The sequence below is a fragment of the Embiotoca jacksoni genome, unplaced genomic scaffold (genome assembly GCF_022577435.1).
Source record: "Embiotoca jacksoni isolate LCO1_2020_lvr unplaced genomic scaffold, fEmbJac1.0.p SCAF_1, whole genome shotgun sequence".
Lineage (NCBI taxonomy): Eukaryota > Metazoa > Chordata > Actinopteri > Embiotocidae > Embiotoca > Embiotoca jacksoni.
Genome location: NW_027185229.1, coordinates 26,358,121 through 26,379,723, shown reverse-complemented (window position 1 = coordinate 26,379,723; position 21,603 = coordinate 26,358,121). Strand labels below are relative to the sequence as shown.

Sequence of the window (21,603 nt, the reverse complement as noted above, 5' to 3'; positions counted from 1 at the left end):
GGCATCCAGCTGTTTAAAAAAAGCTACCGAGCCTGATTTTTAAAATGATACTATACATATATATAGATATATATACACGTCTTTATTAAGAACCGATGGGTTCGAGGCTGAAAGCTACAGACCGGGTAGTAAAATCCTTAAAGTCTCGAGTTGCTTTTAGTCTTTTAATGTGATTTGTTTTTTTTTTGTGTTTTTTTTGACAGTTAAAATAAAGAGTCAACAAAACTCACCGATATCAGTCTGGCAGCGGTCGCCCTTGAAGCCGGGCTGACAGACACACTGCCCGGAGCCCTCGATGCCGTCGTCGCACCTTCCCCGGTTCTCACAGCGACAAGCTGAGGGGAGAAAAACACGACTTAACAGGCTTTTCTGATCCGACGGAGGCGTGACACGTATTCGACGCGGTTCCCCGCAGTTGCGGTTTGGTTCTCTGGTTCTGTGACTGATGTTTGGAGCTCTCTGTGAATAGTTCTTGGTTAAATCGTCAGTGTGACTGAGAGAGCTACAACAACATGGACGTAAAATGTCACGAAAGGGAAAGTTTTCACCACGACTCCCAGAACTCCAGAAACCTCATTCAGCAGTTTACCTCATGAATTAAACAAGCGTGTCGGCGTGTTTTCGTTTCTGCACCAGCGAGGAGTTTCTTTTAATTCTGATTGACAGGCCTCTGCCTTCCTCTTCCTCAGAGTCTCCCCGCTGAGAAACGCTGAGGAGACCGTTTAAAAGAAACCTGTGATGCTAAAACAGGCGATGATCAGCAGCTGCTAAGTGTTTTTTTTTTGTTGTTGTTGTTGTTTTTTTGTAAACCCGCTCCGCCGGGCGACTCGGAGTGAAGACAGCTGGCAGGTTTGTCCTGAGCTGGTCGCACACCCAGCTGTGAGATGGTTGAGTGTGGAGCGTTGCTATGACGACAGACTGCTGGAGAGCTGATGGGGGTGAGACTGTCTGCGGATTTGTTTTTGTCTTTCGGCTTGGGTGTTAACGGGTCACAACGCAGCTGCGGTGGGTATATGAAATGTTTTCGTCCCTTCAACTTCGGTAAGATTTTTTTTTTTTTTTTCCAATCCCATTTTTGTGCTCCGCCTCCTGCTGGCGGTCAGAGAGACGCTGGCCCGAGTGAAGGAGTTCAGATATCCCAGGGTCTCGTTCTCCAGAGGAATCAGACAGGAGATCGACAGGTGGTTTGATGCTGAACATGCAGAAACCAGCAGTGACGTCGCCCGTTGGTTCGTGAACGGCCGTAATGAAGCCTCGGGTTCGGGATTTGCTAGCTCGGAGCGGTTTGGAGCAGGAAGTGACCATATTTGGACGAGCCGGGGAGGGAGGGAGCGAGCGGTGGATGTGACTCCGTCCGATTGGAAACCCGGCGATACTACGTCCCGCCCACCGATAGCTGTAACCTGACTGCAACACAGGCCTGCCAATCAAACAGACACATCCCCCCCCAAAAAACACATCTTTTTTAAGCTTATTTTATAATTAATGACGGGATTATTTTCAGATGGACCTCCAGAAAACTAATAAGGAGGAGCGACTTTAGCGAACAACACCGAGATATCTGGGGGAGACATTTTATTAACTGAGAATTTTCTGGTTTCTCCCCCCAAAAAAACAACAAAAAAACAAACCAGACATCACGATGTTCTCGTGGTGTAAAAAAAAAAAAAAGGAGGGAGAATCGTGATCTGGGACAGTGACTCATTATCAAGGAGAAAATTCCCTGAGGCAATTCTGTCAGGAATAATTGTCCAAAATCCCCGCTGAACGTGGTGCCGGTCTGATCCACGGACATCAGAAACCTTTGAATGAAGTTATTGCTGCCAAAACAGATCTGGCAGTTATTAATTCATAGGGTTCAAATCATTTTTTCCACAGCACTGAAAATGTTTAATTGGCCTTCAATCCTTTTTCCTCCCACGGTATGAAGCTCACGTCTAAAGAATGTTCTTCTCTTAGGATGTTTTTACCGGGAAGAAACTGAATATTGCGATAGTCTTGGCATTTTCTTCAGTTTGGGTCTAAGCACACTATGTTCTGGTTCTGGTTCTGGTTGTGTTGTACCTGTGCAGTTGGAGCCGTAGTGACCGCTGTCGCACAGTTCGCAGGCGTTTCCTCTGAATCCTGCGTGGCACCTGCAGGCTCCTGAGCCAAGAAGTCCATCTGAACAGTTTCCGTGGTTACCACAAGGAGCTTCCAGACCGCCGGGACACACTGAGACGCACGGGGAAAGAGTCGAAGTCAAAACCAAGAAAAATTCATCATTCATCACACCCAGACGATCGAAAGTTCATCATAACACGCATCTTGACACACTTCTGTTTTTAAAAGGTTAAAATGTCGGCCGTTAAAAAAGCTCAATAAAAAAAAAAAAAAAATCACACAAAAACCCGAGTGTGCTTCCGGAGGTGGACATCTCCGCTCTCAAACCGAACCCCGGGATCATCCTCTGGATTTGTGATTCAGGCACCAACCAAGCAGCAGAAATGAAAACAGCCCGGGTACCTTGACAGTCTCGGCTGTAGTGGTTTTTGCAGCACTTTTGGACCCAGGAAGGATAAACGCAAACTCTCTTGCAGCCCCTCCGGCTGAAGTGATCGTCCAGCCCGTCATACCAGCGCGGGTAGCCGAGCCCGTACCTGGAGCGAGGCATGAAACAGCGCTCCGTCTTTCCCTGGAAGGATGGCAGAAAAGCGTTTAACTCCGCAAGTTCAGGTATCGTACAAGCAGCTGATTTTTGTTGTTGTTGTTGTTGTTATCTGAAGGGCAGACATTACCGTGTCTTTTTGTCTGAGGGAACACGGTGAAGGGAAGATGCAGTTGCTACAGCGACCCTAAAACAATTCAAGACCAACATTGAGTCCGGTTTGTGATACGAAAAAAACTGAATTCAGTTTAATAAGCAAAGAAATGCAGAAGGGAGCGGTGGAAACTAAATGTGTTTGAGAATTTCCCGCATTATAAAGTGTTAGATTTGTTGGCGATGATGAGATTATGCAGAATACCCACAATCCTTCACTGAAATTTAGGCCGTATTTTTACAATCAACTCCTGTTTCAACTTATAATTCCTCTGGAGCTTAAATAAAAGCCAATCAACTACAAAAGTTTCCTCCATCATCATTTAAATCCGGTGAATTTTCCTTGTGGTGGCTCTTCAGTTCATGCTCACTTTAAAACTCTCCTCCTGCAACTTTACGTCGCAGCTTTAAAAAAAAAAAAAAACAGTAAACAGAAAAAAAAAAAAAAAAAAAACGAGCGTTGATTTCTTTAAATACGGGAAATCAAAGCGGCGGCAGCGTTAACATTAGCACGACTAACGTAGGTGGTTTTGTTCTCGATGGCGTCGCAGTAACCTCCCAGGCCCGGCGGCTCCAGCAGGTGGTCGATGCCGTAGCCCACACCCTCCGAGAAGCTCATGTGGCGCTCCGTCACCCGGGCGGCGTTCTCATTGACCAAGACTGCCCCCTGAAAACACACACACACACACACACACACACACACACACACACACACACACACACACACACACACACACACACACACACACACACACAAAATCAATACATTTTCCAAAATACAGCCAAGAACAGAACGAAACAGAAGACATTCAGTGGAGTTTGCTGTGTGGAGCAAAAACAACAGGATTTAACATGAATTCAAGTTAAATCCACCCGATGATATAACCGCAATCTTTACCATCACGGATGCGGTATTCGTTTCTGTACCTCGTGCGGTAACCATGGTAACGTGTAGGCGCATCATCTCACGATCAATCAGATCAGTGGGTAAAAAAAAAAAAAGTTAAAAAAAAAGTAAATAAATAAATAAATTTAAAAAAAAAAAGGGAGGCGTTGCGTATGATAACAGGAAAATGAAGCGATGACTCGGTAACCGTCTGGCTGCCGATTCTTCTTATTTTGCAGCAGCCGAGTTCCAGTTTCTGTCCGTTCAATGCCTGTCGCTCTAATCAATGTGTTTCCAATCAGTCCCCGAGACTTCACGACTTTTCATAATGAATTTCTGTGAAAGTGTAACAGACCAAGACTTAAAAAAAAAAAAAATTAAAAAAAACGTAGACGAAACAGTGTTCGCTCCATCTGACAACACAAGTTACTATGGCAACGTGCAGCTGCCAGGCGCCGGAGGTGTCATGGCTGCCTGTTTGGAATCGGTGTGTGTGTGTGTGTGTGTGTGCGTGTGTGTGTGTGTGTGCGTGTGTGTGCGTGTGTGTGCGTGTGTGTGTGTGTGTGTGTGTGTGTTTTTTCTCTCACCACCAGGTTCTTGTCACAGCTGAGCTTGATGGTGGATCCGTGCATGGTGCGGAACACCGAGGATCTGCCCACATGACCGATGCTGGTCAGCTACACACACACACACACACACACACACACACACACACACACACACACACACACACAATCATGTTCCCATCACTTCAGAGGACAGTACATTGATTTACGTCAAACTCCTGCAGACAGTACTGAACCGTCGCTGCTACTTGTCTGACCCCCCCGCCCTCTCCCCGACCCCTCCCCCTCCAACCCCCAAAAAATTAATGATATTCAATGAAAGTTGACACAATTTCACTTGTTAGCGTTGCCATCAAATGAGAAACAGCAGCACAGACTCACACACAAAAAAGCATGGAAGATGTCACTTTGGATTTTGGGAAATTTTGAAAAAAAAACCCAACAACAATTGAGAAAATAAAGGACGGATAAATAATCAGTGGTTGCATGTGTTTCTTTCTTTCCCCTCTGGATTGGACCCCGTTGAGAGACCATTGTGTTATTGATCCGGCCATCTCCTTACCCTGGCGTTGCGTATGATGTGGGCCTTCAGAGTGGCAACCACTTGGTCCTGGTGATCTGGGCTTGAGAGCCAGCGCTTCCTCTCAGCCGGCAGGGAGTCGAGGGCGTTGTCCGTGGGCCAGAACATGGTGTACGGCTGGTGGGTGGACATCCGGAGCACAGGGAGCAACCCTGCGTCCTACACACGGTGTTGACAGGAGAGATTAACAGCAGTACTCGTCGTATACGTTGTTTTTTGTTTTTGCCCCAGTCCCACATCTTTATTGTCATTTATATTTACATTCCACGCTCATTCACACTAGCCCCTATGAAGTATTTGGACACTTGGAGAACGAGTCAACCGTTATTTCCAAAAAGAGTTTGTGAGTTTTAACCTGCATTTGTGGATGCAGCGATGAACTTTGTTAAGAGACAATCATTTTCTTAAGTGTTCCTGAGCCCATGCAGTGATTTCCACAACGCGAATAGTGTCTGTTTTCTGTGTGTGTCCTAATGCGCGCAGAGATGTCTCCGGATTCTCTGAATCTTTTAGATGGAGGTGTAAGAGGAGGATGCGGAGACGAGCCGGAGGTGGAGGGGTACATGAAAGAGGAAGACGGCTGCAGAGTGATGGAGAGGAGGCGGCACGGGAGACGTAGCCGTGGGAGGAGAAATCAATCCGGGAGGTGCGTGTGTTTGTTTTCTTTTTCTTACCTCCACGAGTTTGTAGAAGCGGGTGTAGCCGTAAAATGCAGCTGCCGATGTGTAGTTCATCTAAACACAAAGTGAGACAGAGAGAGAGACGTCACACGGTTAAATCAGATTCATCATTAATCATTGATTAATGTAAATCAAACTCAGCGCACCAGTTTAGCACGAAGGGGGGGTTTGTCCTCCAGCTTGTAAGGCGTCAGCAGTGTGTCTATGTGGTGAATGACTCCGTTATTTGTGATGTAGTCGCTCTTCACGATCCTCGATCTGTTGTTGATCCAGACTGAACCCTGCAGGAGAGACACAGTTGAGGAAGCCCGTTTCTTTCCTGACGACTCCTGAGTCCGTCTTTAGCTTCGACAGCGCAAATTCGATTTAACTCTCGACTTCAAATCAAGAGATTTTGCTTGAAGATTTCACACGGTGTGACGGGGCCTTTAATGAAGCCGAGTGGAGCTGCTGTCCTCCACAAATTATTAAGATACAAACTGATCAGGGACTCCTTTCTGGAGTCCAGAGCCTTTCAGTCAAGCATCCAAATAACTTAAAATCGCCCAGTAAACTTATTTACAAACCTACATTCACTTCTACTCCACCGAGTTGATAATCAATAGTTTTTAAAACGAAATCCAAACCCATTTCTTTAGTTTGTTTTTGAACAGGCAACATTGTGGTGTGTGTGTGTGTGTGTGTGTGTGTGTGTGTGTGTGTGTGTGTGTGTGTGTGTGTGTGTGTGTGTGTGTGTGTGTTACCTGCTGCAGGCTGAATTGCAGCGTGTGCCCCAAAATCGCGACAGCACTTTTGGTGGTCTTGAGGTCAGTCAAGGTCAAAGTCTCACAGGAAACGACGTGGTAGCGAACCAGATCATCAAGACGGCCGACCTGCCTCCAGGCCTCAACCTAGACACGCAGAAGTCAATTAATTACAGACGGATGACGAAACAAACGAAAAATGGTCATTATTACAGATCAATACTGTGACTTCGTGTGTGAATGACTGTGAAGTCTTTAAATCTGAAAGACACAGAAACAATATTGTGTTATATTGGATCACAAACAAGCAGCAGTTGTTGCACTCACAGTGGAGTCTGAGTTGGATTCTTCTACGGGGGAGAAGACAGTGAACGGGCCGTCACCATAAAGGCTAGGAGTGTCTGACTTCTACGAAACACAATGAAAATAAAGAAAGCAAATTTAAATTTCTGAGTTACAAGAATGTTTCAAATTAAATAAACAAAAAAAGAAAGTGTTAGTGGCTTCAGTAATTACCACCCATTCAGTATAGTCTGGTCGTACGAGATAAAATAATGTTTCAGGTCTGTGAGAAATATTTCAAAAAGTACGTCATTAACCATCAGTTTCTTAAAAAGACTGAAAATAAATAAATAAATAAATAAATCATCATTTTAATTCTTCAATAGTTCGAAAAGTAAATAATTTAAGTTTTTTTTAAAGTTTTAATGAAGTGCTTATTAATTAAATATCAATCAAATCAAATATTCACATCCAGTAGAGGACTACGAGGTGCCGTCGCTGCATCAAAGTTAAATCAAACATCAAGGACATTCAGGAAAACTGGATGGATTTCATTTCAGCTGGACTTCATCATTTTCAGTTTCCATTTTGCGATCGCTTCAATTAAAATCACGTGCGTTCGAACGACAGCGACTCACCAGTAGCATTCGACGGAAGAAGGTGTTATCCGATTGTCTGTAAATCTCCTGTAAGACGGACAAGCACGAACGTAAATGATGAGTGGGAAGAAGGTCAAAGGTCAGTGTGGGAGCGAGCGGTTGGCGCGACTCACATTGTTGGTGGTTCCTTTGCAGCTGAAGCCGTCCCCCACGTGGCCTCGGTGGCAGGTGCAGTTCCTCTGACCCTGACCCAGGTAATCGCAGCGGGCGTAGCGGCTACATTCGCCGTTGTTCTGCACACAAACGCAACACATATCTTTTGGATCGCAACACAGAGACAGGCAACAGGGCGAGCTTTACAGCAGCTGAGGCCAAAGTGTGAAAAATCAAACAACAAAAGTCCAGTAAACTACTACTACTACTATTACTACTACTACTAATAAAAATGGTTATGAACAGCAGGTGGAGATCATGTCAGCTTCTCTCGACCCTCTTTACCCTTTTGGGAAGCAGCGGGTTAATGCGCAGAGAGCTTTCCCCAAAAAGACGTTAACAGGAGCAGACGATGTTGAATTTACAGTTTAGAAGACGTCAAAACTAGATGATGTACTCAGACTTATCCTTGGAAAGAGTTAGATCAGTGCAGTGCAGTCGTTTAACAGCTTCTTTATAAAAACAAATAAAAAAATAAAACAAAAGTGCTTATTTTTCTTTAACTGTTATTTAAATGTAGAACAATTAAGATAAACATATTTTAGGTTAATTAATCAAACAGGTTGTAAAGGATCCTATGTGCCAAACGTGCCAACAGCATCACTGCTGATAGGAGACGCTGGTAGACGAAGATTTTCTTCAAATCTTCAGTTTAATTAACGAAGACTACGACTGATCTCACAGTATAAACTTGGAATCTGAATTAAACAACTCAGTTACATCCCAGAGCCTTTCAGAGGATTTAAATAATACATGAAGACATCCAGCTGTGTATTGTATTCTCATAATTACAGACTGCAGATGCAACATCATTCCTGCTGCTGTATAATCACCACAGGTTTTAGCTGCCTGAGGGAAAACAAGAAAAATGCAACATAACATGCCCAGTAGGACCCCGGTGTCCCTCGTATTTACTTATTCAGCAGCCATCTCTGTCCAAGACGTCAATCATTTTAAAAGTTGTTTTCATAACTCCTATTGAAAAGGTTCAGTATGTAAAATGTTTAGATTGAAGCATTCTAAAATAAGAGATATCTTTGTGCCGTGTTGCAGAGACAAAGATTTAAATTAGCATAGTTATATAAAATATATATATATATATTTTTTTTTAAAAGCCAGCTTTTCACTAACGGCAGGGCAAGAACACAGAAAATTCACCAAACTGCAGAAACTCTGAGCTCCACCTCGGTGGTACCTTTAAAAACAAGTAAAAAAAAAAAAAAAAGGTGTCAGTATCTTGTAAGAGGATAAAGACTGACAGACGTACAATTCTGCAGGGGTTGACAGGGTAACAGAACCGCCCCGATCCCTGGAAGCCCAGCCAACACTTGCAGGACGTCTGGAGACGACAACAAAGCAGACAAAGAAAATCCGTCAGTCAGCAAAACAATCGCTTCATGCATCCGTTTCCTCGCCGAGTTCAGCCCGTCCTCAAATCAAATCATCGTTTCTTCTTCACTCCTGTTTTGCAGCAGTTAATGCAGCAATTTTTTGCATGTGCATACAGTCTGTGTTGAACTTTAAGATCAGAACTAAAATATTTCTGTCATTTTCAATATGAAAGTGATTACAAATTACTGTATTTGGAGGCTTAGACCAAAGAAATATTCACGTCGACCTGTAATTTTTGCAAATTCCCACATGTAAACATGTAAAGTTTTAAAATGTCCTGACAATTTTTGGGGAAAAGCCGCAGTAAAATCAAACAGTTTTTAAACGCAACAATCAAAAATGTGACATTTAAATGCATCGCAGTGTTGCCTTACGATGTTCGGCCCGGCTCTGAGGCACTGTGCTGCGTTGTGGCAGCCTCCGTTGTTGACGAGACAGCCGTCCACCTCTGGGAAAAGACAACAGGTTCAACACAATCTGGATCTTCTCGTTTTCTCATTTCTTTTCCTTCGTGGATTTTGTCTCGGTGTCCTCAGTTGTTTTTTTTTAACGTGATCCCAGACGGACGTCGGGAGGTTCAGATCAGGGCTCCGTGCAGGTCACACATCTGCTGCACGACTCTTTATAGTCGCTCTTTATGAGTCTGGCTGTATTTTCAGGGTCTGGCTGCAGAATAAAATTTGGAACAGCTCAGATGAGCCTCCGCGACGATATTCTGTGACGGACACAAATCAAAACTTACGCACAGGTATTCACAAAAGTCTCGCTTTTTCTTGAGAAAACGACAAAATCGAGAAAAAAAAAAAACTGTCTGCAACTTAACCTCAAAACAACCCCGACTCATAAACGAGAGAAGCTTTGTGTGTAAGCTTGAAAGTCAAAACTCTGGCAAAGAAAAAAGGCGGGAAAGAATCTCTGCCGACTCTTGTGGTGGATTCACTTCAAGGGCTTGAATTCGACGAACTTTCAGATATCTCAAGACTCTCGGTTTTGATAGATATTGGGGGAGGTTTAGGTCAGGGGTCATAGGTCAGGGGTCAGGACGACTTACCCAGGCAGACGACCCCGTCTCCGGTGTACCCGTCTTTACAGGTGCAGGTCCTCTCTCCTCCGGAGACCTTCGTACAAATCGCAAACTCTGAACATCCTCCGTTGGACCTGCTGCACAGATCCATCTCTGAGAGACACGAGGAGAGAGAGCGGTTACATCTGTGTGTGTGAGTGTGTGTGTGAGAGAGTGTGTGAGTGAGTGAGTGAGTGAGTGAGTGAGTGAGTGAGTGAGTGAGTGAGTGAGTGAGTATGTGAGTGTGTGTGTGTGAGTGAGTGTGTGTGTGAGTGTGAGTGAGTGAGTGAGTATGTGAGAGTGTGTGTGTGTGTGTGTGTGTGTGTGTGTGTGTGTGTGTGTGTGTGTGTGTGTGTGTGTGTGTGTGTGAGTGAGTTAGTAAGTGTGAGAGAGTGAGTGAGTGAGTGAGTGAGTGAGTGTGTGAGTGTGTGTGTGAGTGTGTGTGTGAGTGAGTGAGTGTGTGTGTGTGTGTGTGTGTGTGTGTGTGTGTGTGTGTGAGAGTGAGTGAGTGAGTGAGTGAGTGAGTGAGTGAGTGAGTGAGTGTGTGTGAGTGAGTGAGTATGTGAGTGTGTGTGTGAGTGTGTGTGTGTGTGTGTGTGTGTGTGTGTGAGAGTGAGTGAGTGAGTGAGTGAGTGAGTGAGTGAGTGAGTATGTGAGTGTGTGTGTGTGAGTGTGTGTGTGTGAGTGAGTGAGTGAGTGTGTGTGTGTGTGTGTGTGTGTGTGTGTGTGTGTGTGTGTGTGTGTGTGTGTGTGAGAGTGAGTGAGTGAGTGAGTGAGTGAGTGAGTGAGTGAGTGTGTGTGAGTGAGTGAGTATGTGAGTGTGTGTGTGAGTGTGTGTGTGAGTGAGTGAGTGAGTGAGTGTGTGTGTGTGTGTGTGTGTGTGTGTGTGTGTGTGTGTGTGTGTGTGTGAGTGAGTGTGAGAGTGAGTGAGTGAGTGAGTGAGTGAGTGAGTGAGTGAGTGAGTGAGAGGTGTGAGTGAGTGTGTGTGTGTGTGTGTGTGTTTCTACCTTTGCAGTGGGTTCCGTTCCCTTTGTATCCAGCCACACACAAACAGGTGGCCGCCGATCCCTTCGGCCCCGTTATGCAGCTGCAGCAGAGGACAAACTGCTCAACATGTCGTGTCACCTTTAAGCTGCCAATAACTTCAATCATTGCAAATCACATCAGCGAATATTGCCCGTTATGAGCGGTGATATTTTATCATCTTTTCCACGTCGTCGACCTCGATCACAATCTGCGTGTATCTCAGGTCTGATACGATATCGTATTCCTCCGTGACTGTTGTACAACAACAACAACAACAACAACAACATTTTTATTTTTTTTAAATATAATTTTTCCCATAAACGCACCACTACTGCATTTCCTTCCGTAACCAGTTTGCTTTAATGCATCACAAATCTCCTGCACACCTCTGCTTTACTGCTGTCAGCAGTGAAACCAGCTGTGTTGGCAGCCGTAGCAGAAGCATCCACCATGTTTGACAGATGAGGTGATGTGTTGTTGTTGTTGTTGTTTTTTTTTCCCCCGTTCTGCAATTTCTTCTTTCCGTCACAATGTTTTTGTGACCTGCAGCCTTTCTGTGTTTGAGGTCTACCGGGCGTCTGAATCCTCTGAGCCCCTTCCTGACCGACTGTGCAGTTTTAAAGAGGATTTTTTTTTTTTTCTATAATTTTTTCCAAAGCACGGCTTTTTTTTTTTTGCAGATTTGGTTTAAACACTTTTTTTTTCTTTTTTTTTTCTTTTTTAATTCTCTGATAAGATTTTTTTTGCTGGTTTTCTTTCACAGTCACTTCTTCAAGCTTCATATTGACAGATTCTCAGATTCACACTCTGAGCTGTTCGGGATGAAATCTTGTGCGTAAAACGATGTTGAAGCGTCACACAGCTGCCTGAGAAACGTTTCCAAATACTTCATACAGTTCATTTCCCACACGCGTAAAAAATTTAAATGAAGCATGTGAAACTTTTGTGTACATTTCTTATTCCCTGCTACATCAACTTAAATCTTTCTGCGATTAAATGCGATTCGGGACTTTTGTGTCTTCTGACGTCACACTGTTTGGATCACAGAAAAGTGAAGTCCAAAAACAGAGCGGCAAATTACCGCTTATCGCTACGAGCGCTGGCAAACGCGCACTCTCGACTTTTTGTCTGCTCGATGCAGAACGCACAACCGAGCTGTAGGCACCGTGACGGGAGGACTTACTTGGCGTTCTCGTCACACACGCCTCCGCAGGCGTCGTCCTTGATCTCTGAGACGCACACAAACACACACACACACACAAGATTTAAGCAGATAAGAGTTCAGATATGATATGGTGTGTGTGTGTGTGTGTGTGTGTGTGTGAGCGCGGTGTCGACTTCAGTGTGTCGGTGTGTCTCACCTGTAGAGCAGGAAATTCCTTTCCAACCTCTGTAACACACACACCTGCCGCTTCCTGCCAGGCCGTCTTCACACTTTCCGTGGTCGCACGCACACTCTGCAACACACACGTGTTTAAAATAAATAAATAAATAAATACAAATTAATTTAAAGATTTAAAGATGCGTGAGCTTGTTCTCCTCCCAGCTGTGTTACGGTCACAGGTTCGTTAGCACAATAAGTTTGTCGAGTTTTGCTGCTTTATTTATTTATTTTTTTAGTCTCAAGCCACATCGGCATGTTAGGTGTGTTTGTTGTCTTGCAGGTTTTTATAACTCTGCAGGTTTGTAAAGCTACACGGAGTTATTCATATCGACACGATCTGGCGAGCTCAGTTTTTAATACAGGATTCGAGGCAGAGGAGCGATACAGTAATCAGTTCAGCACATTGTCATGATAGACTGGATTTTATAAACATCCCACAGATTTGTGACGTGCAGAGTCCGGCGTACGTATTCTCTTTTTGCCCTTGAGTTTATTTTGCTGCTGCGTTTTCCGTCTTACCCTCACAGTCATTTAAAAATGAAGCTCCTTTCAATTTCCTTCAGGTCTGACATGAAGGTCTCCGTATCGACTATCAGCCACTCTGAGCAGCAAAGACATTTTTAGTTGTTTTTAGTTTTTTTTCTGGTTTGTTTTCTGTGATAAATGAGCGATAACTTCTTCATCGGACTCTAAAATTTAACACCTCGCTGTCTTCATAGAATCCAAACATGATTTAGTTTTAATTGAGCGGCTCTGAGGGTTTAATAATATGTGTGTGTGTGTGTGTGTGTGTGTGTGTGTGTGTGTGTGTGTGTGTGTGTGTGTGTGTGTGTGTGTGTGTGTGTGTGTGTGCGTGCGTTGCTCACTGGAGGAGCAGTTGACTCCGTAGCGTCCCGGCTCACAGTCCTCACACGTAGTGCCATGGAAACCCTCGTAGCAACGGCACTCACCATTGCCATGGTTACCGTCCTGACACTCCCCATGACTGGAGCACCAGCTGCCGGCATCGCCGGGACACTTGAAGCACTCATGGCCGTAGTAACCGGGGCAACAGGCGTGATCCTACGGGACAGACACATCAGAACTGTTATAATTGTTATGTGTTTACCATAAATAAATATATATAAATAAATAAATAAATAATAAATAAAAATCAATAAACCCGTTTCAGACCCAGATTCGGTCATTTTGACTTCTTGCCAGTGATGAGGTTTTTTTTGTCATGCGGCGACGGGTGTCTTTGTAAATGCTTTTCACACCTTTACTCAGATGTCACCGGACCGTTACAGACACAATATTTAGAGATATTTGTCAGCTGGTCAATTTTTATTTCTGATCTTGATTTTTTTTTTTTTTTCAGCTGTAAAAACACCCACCACTGATTTGATGCGAAGTTTATATTTAAGGTTTATATTTTTTACCCAGTTATTTGAAAGAAAACTCCTGTGACAAAAACAGGAAATCCCTTGCGGTAAAGTTTGTACATTTAAAATAAAATGACTCCCAATTCAGAGGTGGACTAAAGCATTGAGTAGCAGTGGTTGTGGTTTACATGGGAGAACTAGAGTGCTGGTGGTCGTGTGAGCAGACCGTGGTGAGCCGAAGACATTTGATGTTACAGCCTGGCACAGACTTCCTCCTGGTTCCGACCCGCTTCCTGTATTTACAGTTGGACCGCATGTTGGCCGGGAACTGTTCTCTGATCTGCAGCCGAACACGAAGGAAACGCAGTAAAACACAAACTGAGAGAGGAAAAACTGCACACGAATACAACTCTGGATGAAGACTTGAACCTGCTTAAAGAGCAAACAAAAACGGGTTTTTGACAGCAAAACAGCAACATTTGCTGTCGTTAATAACAAAAGTGTTTTCAACCCTCCGTTTGTGGATGTTTTGTCTGAATTTGACTTTCAATCAATCCGAGGTCATTTTTGAGGTTGTAAATGTTGATTTTGGACAAAGCTGCACAGGTTTGTGTTATTTTGCTTACTGGTTTATGGTTGAAGATGCATCGAGGGGGTCCTGCACAGTCTGTACACCTTCCCTGGAGACAGAGAGATGGTGAGAGGGTGTCCGTCCATCCGTCCATCCGTCCATCCGTCCATCCGTCCATCCGTCCATCATCCATCAATCATCCATCCATCCATCCATCCGTTTTCTCTTTCTTACTCTACATGCCTGACCAAGTTTACATATATTTTCGAGGGTCACTGAGGAATAAAGAAAAGCTAAAAAAAAAAAAAAAAGTCTCCTACAATATCTGAATTGTGAAGCGCTGCGTCAGGATAAAGAGCCATTTTGCACAGTTGTTTACACTGTTTACCTTGTTAAACAAATGCAAATGAACCAAGCTGTTACAAAACACCCAAACAAATGGCTGCACACGTCACACTTGTCGGTTATTAATTCGATGATCTGCCTGTCCACGTGGGAGATTTCATCTATCCTGTTCGTCTGTGTTTCCTTTTCATCAAGTGGGGTTTAAAATGAATTATCATTAACGTTATTATATTGCATCATCATTTTACAAATTAACTTAAAAAAAACATCTGCCTGTGGCCGCAGATTAGTTGTGGTGTGTGTTTACATTGTGATACCCTGAACAATCCACATCAGCGCAATTATCAAGAGATTTTCTTTGTGCGTTGCGCTTCGCTTTGATTGGCTGAGCTGTTTCGGAGCGATAAGACCGGTGATGTGACTGGCAGTGAATTTATTAATCAACACAGCCTCCGGTCTACTGAATCTTCACCTTCACACAGCTCTTTGCGCTGCTGCAGAACATCCATCCACATATCCATCCGTTCATCCGTCCGTTCATTTACCCATGCATCTATCCATCTTCCCATCCCCCCCATTTCCTCCCTCCGTGCTTACGTTGACCTGCAGGGCGATCTGGTTGCTGCATCTGTTGCGGCGGACATCGAGGACCTGAGGGAGGACTATGACGATGCCGTACTGGGTCTCGGTGTAAGTCCCATCGAGAGCAACGTTGTTCACGAACGTCTGGAGGACGACGAGAGGGAGAAACAAATCAGACTCTTCCCCGTTGACCACACCGGAGGGTTTTTAAATGTTTCAGTACATTAACTGTGATTCTTTCACGCTAAAACCAAAAACACAGAAAATCGAACTTTGAAGATTAAATGAAAAGCAGATATGAAGTTCAGGACACAGGCATCGTGAGTTTACTTGCACAGAAACTTGGGCTTAAGTTCAATAAGGGTGATCTGTTTCCTCACACCGAATCTGCACAATTTGAACATCAACACTATAATTTGTCTGCCTGCGTTCTTCAAGCCAATGAGGTCTTTTTTTTTTTAAGATCTATTATACTGATTCTTTTTTCTTTTTTTTTTTCTGGGACTATGCCAAAATATAACTAATTTGCAAACTCTGACCTAAAATTAACTTAGTTTATTTTCATCGGCATAAATTGCACAAATGGAAGGAAGAAAAAAAAAACCAATCGAGCATCCGTCCATTCGTTAAAGTGACGGTTACGATCGTTGTTACCTGGTTGTTGTTGTTAATGTGGAACTGGACTTGGTAGTCGCTGCCCAGCAGAGTGCTCTTCAGCGTGCCGTCAGACAGGTGGTTGGGGAAGAGCAGCTCTTTGGCAATCACGTGGTACTTGAACACATCGGCGTCCTGCACAGACAGAAGAAGTCGATGGAAAAAATGATTCTGGTATACCGATCATCACTTCCCACCGTTATGTCTGCCGTTTGTTTCCCCAGGTGGAAAAAAAAACAACAACTATCCAATCGTAGCTTTTTGAGTTGAATTAAGAATGAGGACGAAATCGATACGTAAAAGAGCCCAAATAAATGTTGGAAGAGCAACGAACAGAAATAACAACTATAAAATGGATATATTTCTATATTTATTATAAAGAAAACATGAAAGTGTTTTAAATGCTTTATCAGGGTGCCAAAGACAAAAATACTCACCGCATCATGCAATCGAGGTAAATGTCTGTTTTGTTTCTCATTTTAATTTGTAGGGATGTAAATCTCTATTTCAGTGTTTCCTTGTTTAGTTTTATGTTGTACGTCTTGTGTTTTGCCTTTCGACATCTTGAAAATGACCTGTATCCATTGGATTATTTTTTTTTTCCTATTTTTGTGTTGTTTTGTTTACGGCGGTGTGTTTGCAGGGCGGCAGCAGTTCTCGGGATCAGATCCTCAACCTACCAGGACGGAGGAGTTGGTCCTGCTGAGGTGCTGCCTGACGGCCTCATCTGTCGGCAGCAGGAGGGTGAAATCAATGCTGCTCAGATCCTCTGACATGTTATACATCTGGAATAAAAAAAAAACAAATAAAAAAAAAACACAAACAGGTAGTAAATCTGTTTGTCGACTTTGATATAACAACGCAACATGATTTAAAATAGAAAGAGAAGGTCCAAAAGGGAAAGAGGTAGAGTTCAGACATCTCACCAGAGCGTACTGTCTGAACAGGGTGAAGTTGGAGGAGGAGTTGAGGAAGGCCATCAGGGTGGGAGGCTCGGGGGGGGTGTCCGAGCGAAGTGGGGCCAGAATCTGACCACACCCAGACAAACAAACAAACAAATAAACAAACAAATAAACATTGTGTACATGTAGATCCAGTGATTGATGTCTGACAGTCCGACTAAACTGGTAAAAATTGTATTTGTTCTCAAAAATAAACAGCGAAGTCCTCGTACCCGGTCTATGACGTGGATGTAGCCGTTGATCGCAGGCATGTTGTGAGTGATGATGGAGGCATTTCCAATGCGAATCGTCTAGAACGAAACAAAATATGTGCGTGTGAATGCCGACTTACATCTGTGAACTGCGGCTGATAAAAACATATTGCGTTATTATTCGAGCAGTTCATTACGCCGTCTGACATCGACACCTACCTGGTAAATATAAATTTGCGAACATGCAGCAGGTCAGATATCAGATTTCTGTCCTACCATATTTTGGAGGCTTTATTTAGTTGTCTTAACTGTATTAATGACTCAAGTTGCTGCTTTTTTTTGTTCTTTTTTGATGTCTGTAAAGAAACAAAGCGACGCTGCAAGCAGCGGACCATATTTCTCCGGGAGAAGGCTCCCGAATCATGTTTTTTTAATCCCCTCAACTCATCAGAGACCACAGCTCACATTTACATAACATTTTAGAAATCAAGTTAGTGCAGAAATATGACAGTAACTCTGAGCCTTGAGGGGCAGGTAAATGATTGATGTTGCCCAGCTCGACGTTATCGTGCCCAGTCGACCCTATGGTTGTCGTTCCTGTCCGCTTGCTGTAGTTTTGTGGGGTTTTTTTACAGCACAAACTGCACATTGCTACGAACACTTAAACTGTCGCAGTGCGCACACAGCATCTAAAATGACCTCCAAATTATTTGAAATAAAACCCTCGATTTCGCGGAAAATCATCTGCAAGTAACGTCAGCCAATTTGCAAGGTGGCACAGATTTGAGGAAGACGTGCCAGGAAAACCTGTTCTCTCCAAAAAAAAGACTACGGTTTGCTAATGAATGGTGGACGTGTTGTGGTTTTGGGGGCTACTTTGAATTCTGCATCATATCAGAATCAGAAGCGGACCTTTGAACAGGATAACGATCCTCGGAGCACACGAGCCAACCCACAAAGGAACGGTTCAAAGAGAAGAAATGGAGAAACATGAAACAGCCTCATCCCCCAAAAAAATAAAAGAAATCTTTTTTTTTTTTTTTAATCCTGCTGAAATGTTGTAGGAGGATTTAAACTGCAATGAATTCAAGAAAAAGCCTCAAACATCGTGCAACTGAAGGAATTTCCCACGAGAGAGTGGTCGAAACTTTCACTAACATGTGAACATTTATACAAAACGCCCACAAGAAGATATTTCTGCTGAAGAGGGCGATAGTATTGTTTGAGGCCAAGGGTGTACTTACTTTTTACATATCTACTGATCAGTTTCACTGAATAAATGATTGGAAAAGCCGACTTTCCTCGAGGTGTCGTTCAAGCACACCAACTTATTTGCGTCTTTGTTTGTCCGAATACGTGAAAAACAAAGTCCACAATTTACATTGGCTACAGGTCACATGACAGCGGACCTTTAACGCACCTGTGGAGTCTGCAAAACCTCATCAAAGGCAGCAAACTGTCCAAAACCCACCGGATCCTCGTGAACTGTACGAGTCGTAGTAAACCTGCGAGTCGTTCTTACCCCGTTGTCGTTGCTGATCTGCCACTGGGTCGGGGGGTTCAGAGTGGGCAGCCTGCTGCCAACCAGCTGGTCCAGGTCTTCTACCGAGTAGACCCCCAGCAACAGGTGGGCCCTGAGACCAGGAGGAGCACACGGGAGCGGTTACGACTATTTTCACCGACACAAGCTCACGGCGTGTTTCACGGATGTCGACCCAACGGCGGCACAAGCCGGCTCCGCTTCTGTTTTGTGCCTTAACGCAAACAAAATGTTAATTTTCTACATCATCGAATGAGATTATATCTATCATAAAATCAGGGCAGAGGCTTACATGATATATAAGCCTGCTGTTTCTACTGGAAACGTCGTCTTGTTAATTAATACCGCTTATTTTTCAGATTATTATTATCGCTATCACGGTATTATTACCTCTTTCAGATAATTACGTTATATCTAAATGCTACTTGTGTGGGCGGTGGTGGTGGTGGTAGGTGTGGGTGGGGGGGCGTTTGGGTTGGTAATTAAGAGCCTTATGCTGGTCGATTAAAGGTGGATTTTTACAGGCTGATATAATAACAATAGTGTGGAGGCAGGATTCATCTGATTAATTTCAAGTTTTATGAAGTCAATATCCTCTTATATTAATTAAAATATATGTGCGATTTCTGTTGCACTTTGATATGAGGGGAGCGATACACTGCTGTTTGAATAAAACCTTTCAGATAAAGTTAACTTTGATCAAATCAGAAACTCAGCGGTAATATTTGGGGTAAAATGGAAAAAAAAACACGATGTAATTCAGCAGACAAGCCAACATAATAATCTCATTTAAAAAAGGGAATTACTTCTACTCACACCTTAAATAAACTCTGTCACACAGTAGAATCTACAGTATCAGTCACACTCGGTCTCATCCAGTTCATGATGGCCTGGAGGAAATCCACGTATAGAAATGGGGAAAATACCCATTACCATACATATGGGTTCTCTGTATTATAACTTATTATTATGTCTGTGAGCTCAGTGAGACAGAGGTGGCTGGAAAACTATGTTTTCTGGTGTAAAAAATAAATAAATAAATGAACTCAAGGTTTTTTCCTCCTGAATTTATCGTTCAACTGTGGTGCAACCTTTAAGGTGTTGCAAAGGTTCAGGGTGTGAAATCCCAAGAAGGCAAAAGTCCTCCTTTTTAACAATGCAATACTGCACTTACTTACTATAGTTTTCATAAGACAGGGCGAATACACATATATATGTTTTTATCTTCTGGATTTGGATTGTTTTTTTCAATTTCGCTCTGATTCTGATTTCAGCCGACAAAAACAAAAGCAACAGCCTTAATAAACACGAGAACAAGATTCTGACACACAAACTCAAAAGTATTGCTGCGATGAGGAGCTCAGTGATGAGCGTTTCTGTGTGTGTGTGTGTGTGTGTGTGTGTGTGTGTGTGTGTGTGTCTGCGCGCGTCAGACTGACCGCAGGAAGTGAGGCAGGCGGTGTCGGCTGCTCCAGAACGTTTCCTCAGCTGAACTCATGTTCCTCTGAGCCTCTCTGGACGGACACAGCACTGTGATGTTCCCACTCAGGTCCTCAGAGAAATGACTGAACTTCTGACCGAACGCAGAATAATAAAACTGAGGTTATTTTTTTTTAAATGTAGAAACACTGATCGGGCCAGAACTGCAAGAGCTGCCTCTCCTCTGAAAGTCAAAGTCCAGCGTCTACAGTCCGGGTCTTTTTATCCTTCATTTCTCAACAATGTTTCACACCGGCAGGTTGTTTGGTGACATTTTAGATGACATGCTATAGTATGACACATCCACATTTACATTAGATTAAGTAACTTCATTCATCTCCTCAGTAAAGACTGGTTTCATCTTCCAGCTACGTGGAAAAGAAGCTTACTTTGAACGTATTGAGGCACTTCTAATACAACTTCAGATAAACTGGACGCACCGTTCAACTTACTTTCAAAAACGAGCTGTAAATTTGGTTTATACATACCTGTGTTAGTCGGTAGAAGTTGTACAGCTTTGAGCTCATTTCCAGCTCCTACACACACACACACACACACACACACACACACACACACACACACACACACACACACACAGTTATTATGGTATCAAGACGGATTGAATTGAGAACTGGCTCAAGATGGATACGAGGGATTTTTTTTTTTTTTCCTCATAAGTAGCACGTTTGACAGAATGAGTGCATTTGCAGATTTTCAGCTTGACATTGCAGATTACGAGTCAGAGACACACTTAAGTCTGTTCCTGCCCGGAGCTTAACAATCTGCTAGTTGTATGCCCTTTATTATTATTATTATTATTATTATTATTATTATTATTATTATAAATGGCAGCAATGTTCCATGTAGGACTTGATTATTTGTGGTTCTTATGTACGCTTCAAATCACTATCAATGAGGTTGAATCTCACTTGTTAACGCTGGGGGAAAAAAAAAACACAAATGAAAGAAACCTACAAAATTATTGTCTCTACAGATGAGGATCGCCTCCAAAATTGTAAAATGCGCTATATCGCCCAGAGCTAGGTCGATATTTTAAGTAAAAATGTAAAATATCTTTATTTAATAAATGCAAACTTCATTATGAAAACCCAGTAAACATTGGTAGGAAGAACAGAAGTAAAAAGCACGACTGATTAAAAAAAAAAAAAACTTCTTTAAAATCAAATTTATGACAGAAAATCACAAGAATTTTCACTTTCTATCTTATAATTTCGACTTTCTGATTTCTAACTTTTTCTCCGTTTTGTTTTTATGAGGGAAGCGACTGATCAGAAATATTTACCTCCAGTATCGTTCCGTAGCAGATGTTTCCGTCTCCGGCGTAGCCGTCGGGGCAGGTGCAGGTGTGAGCGCCGTCCTCAGTTGAATCGCACTTTGCCTGACGGACAGAAAAAAAAAAAAAACAGTACGTGTCAGAAATAATCATCAAATCTCTCGTCACTAATTAAATGTCTGCAGAGAAATAAGAAGAATCAGAACTTGAATTTCTTTTGAGTTTGAAAAATGAGATTGAAAAACGGAGCGGCGACATGTACTTTTTTTTTTTTTCCAGAAACCACATCCTGCTGACTTGACAAACATTACTTGCAGGAGGTGAAAGTATTTTCAAAGGAAAGAACAACCATGAACCGTTTATACCGGCTCAAAAGGAGGTGGCCTTTGTTAGCATGCAAATATCAG

General features: G+C 43.1%; 1 protein-coding gene and 1 long non-coding RNA gene across 4 annotated transcripts in view; one reads left to right on the top strand and one right to left on the bottom strand.

The window, feature by feature from the left end:
- stab1 (stabilin 1) overlaps positions 1-21,603 on the bottom strand; it is a 60,838-nt gene that overhangs the window by 15,663 nt on the left and 23,572 nt on the right. For all 3 annotated transcript variants that reach the window (XM_069150515.1, XM_069150524.1, XM_069150534.1), the window contains 31 exons: positions 21,206-21,301; positions 20,391-20,438; positions 19,863-19,996; positions 18,406-18,517; positions 16,905-16,982; positions 16,657-16,758; positions 16,411-16,515; positions 15,731-15,865; positions 15,092-15,220; positions 14,205-14,258; positions 13,805-13,918; positions 13,081-13,276; positions 12,192-12,287; positions 12,014-12,059; positions 10,812-10,891; positions 9,793-9,918; positions 9,116-9,189; positions 8,617-8,688; positions 7,310-7,429; positions 7,176-7,223; positions 6,583-6,663; positions 6,256-6,402; positions 5,659-5,793; positions 5,507-5,566; positions 4,815-4,991; positions 4,274-4,363; positions 3,321-3,467; positions 2,778-2,834; positions 2,506-2,674; positions 2,065-2,214; positions 231-335 (listed from right to left, as the gene is read on the bottom strand). In XM_069150515.1, the coding sequence (XP_069006616.1) occupies positions 231-335; positions 2,065-2,214; positions 2,506-2,674; positions 2,778-2,834; positions 3,321-3,467; positions 4,274-4,363; positions 4,815-4,991; positions 5,507-5,566; positions 5,659-5,793; positions 6,256-6,402; positions 6,583-6,663; positions 7,176-7,223; positions 7,310-7,429; positions 8,617-8,688; positions 9,116-9,189; positions 9,793-9,918; positions 10,812-10,891; positions 12,014-12,059; positions 12,192-12,287; positions 13,081-13,276; positions 13,805-13,918; positions 14,205-14,258; positions 15,092-15,220; positions 15,731-15,865; positions 16,411-16,515; positions 16,657-16,758; positions 16,905-16,982; positions 18,406-18,517; positions 19,863-19,996; positions 20,391-20,438; positions 21,206-21,301 (3,283 nt within the window). The remainder of the gene's footprint in view (positions 1-230; positions 336-2,064; positions 2,215-2,505; positions 2,675-2,777; positions 2,835-3,320; positions 3,468-4,273; positions 4,364-4,814; positions 4,992-5,506; positions 5,567-5,658; positions 5,794-6,255; positions 6,403-6,582; positions 6,664-7,175; positions 7,224-7,309; positions 7,430-8,616; positions 8,689-9,115; positions 9,190-9,792; positions 9,919-10,811; positions 10,892-12,013; positions 12,060-12,191; positions 12,288-13,080; positions 13,277-13,804; positions 13,919-14,204; positions 14,259-15,091; positions 15,221-15,730; positions 15,866-16,410; positions 16,516-16,656; positions 16,759-16,904; positions 16,983-18,405; positions 18,518-19,862; positions 19,997-20,390; positions 20,439-21,205; positions 21,302-21,603) is intronic.
- LOC138198853 (uncharacterized) lies at positions 4,329-13,380 on the top strand. The gene is made up of 3 exons (XR_011178303.1): positions 4,329-4,952; positions 5,346-5,478; positions 13,092-13,380. It is a non-coding gene; the product is annotated as an uncharacterized lncRNA (long non-coding RNA).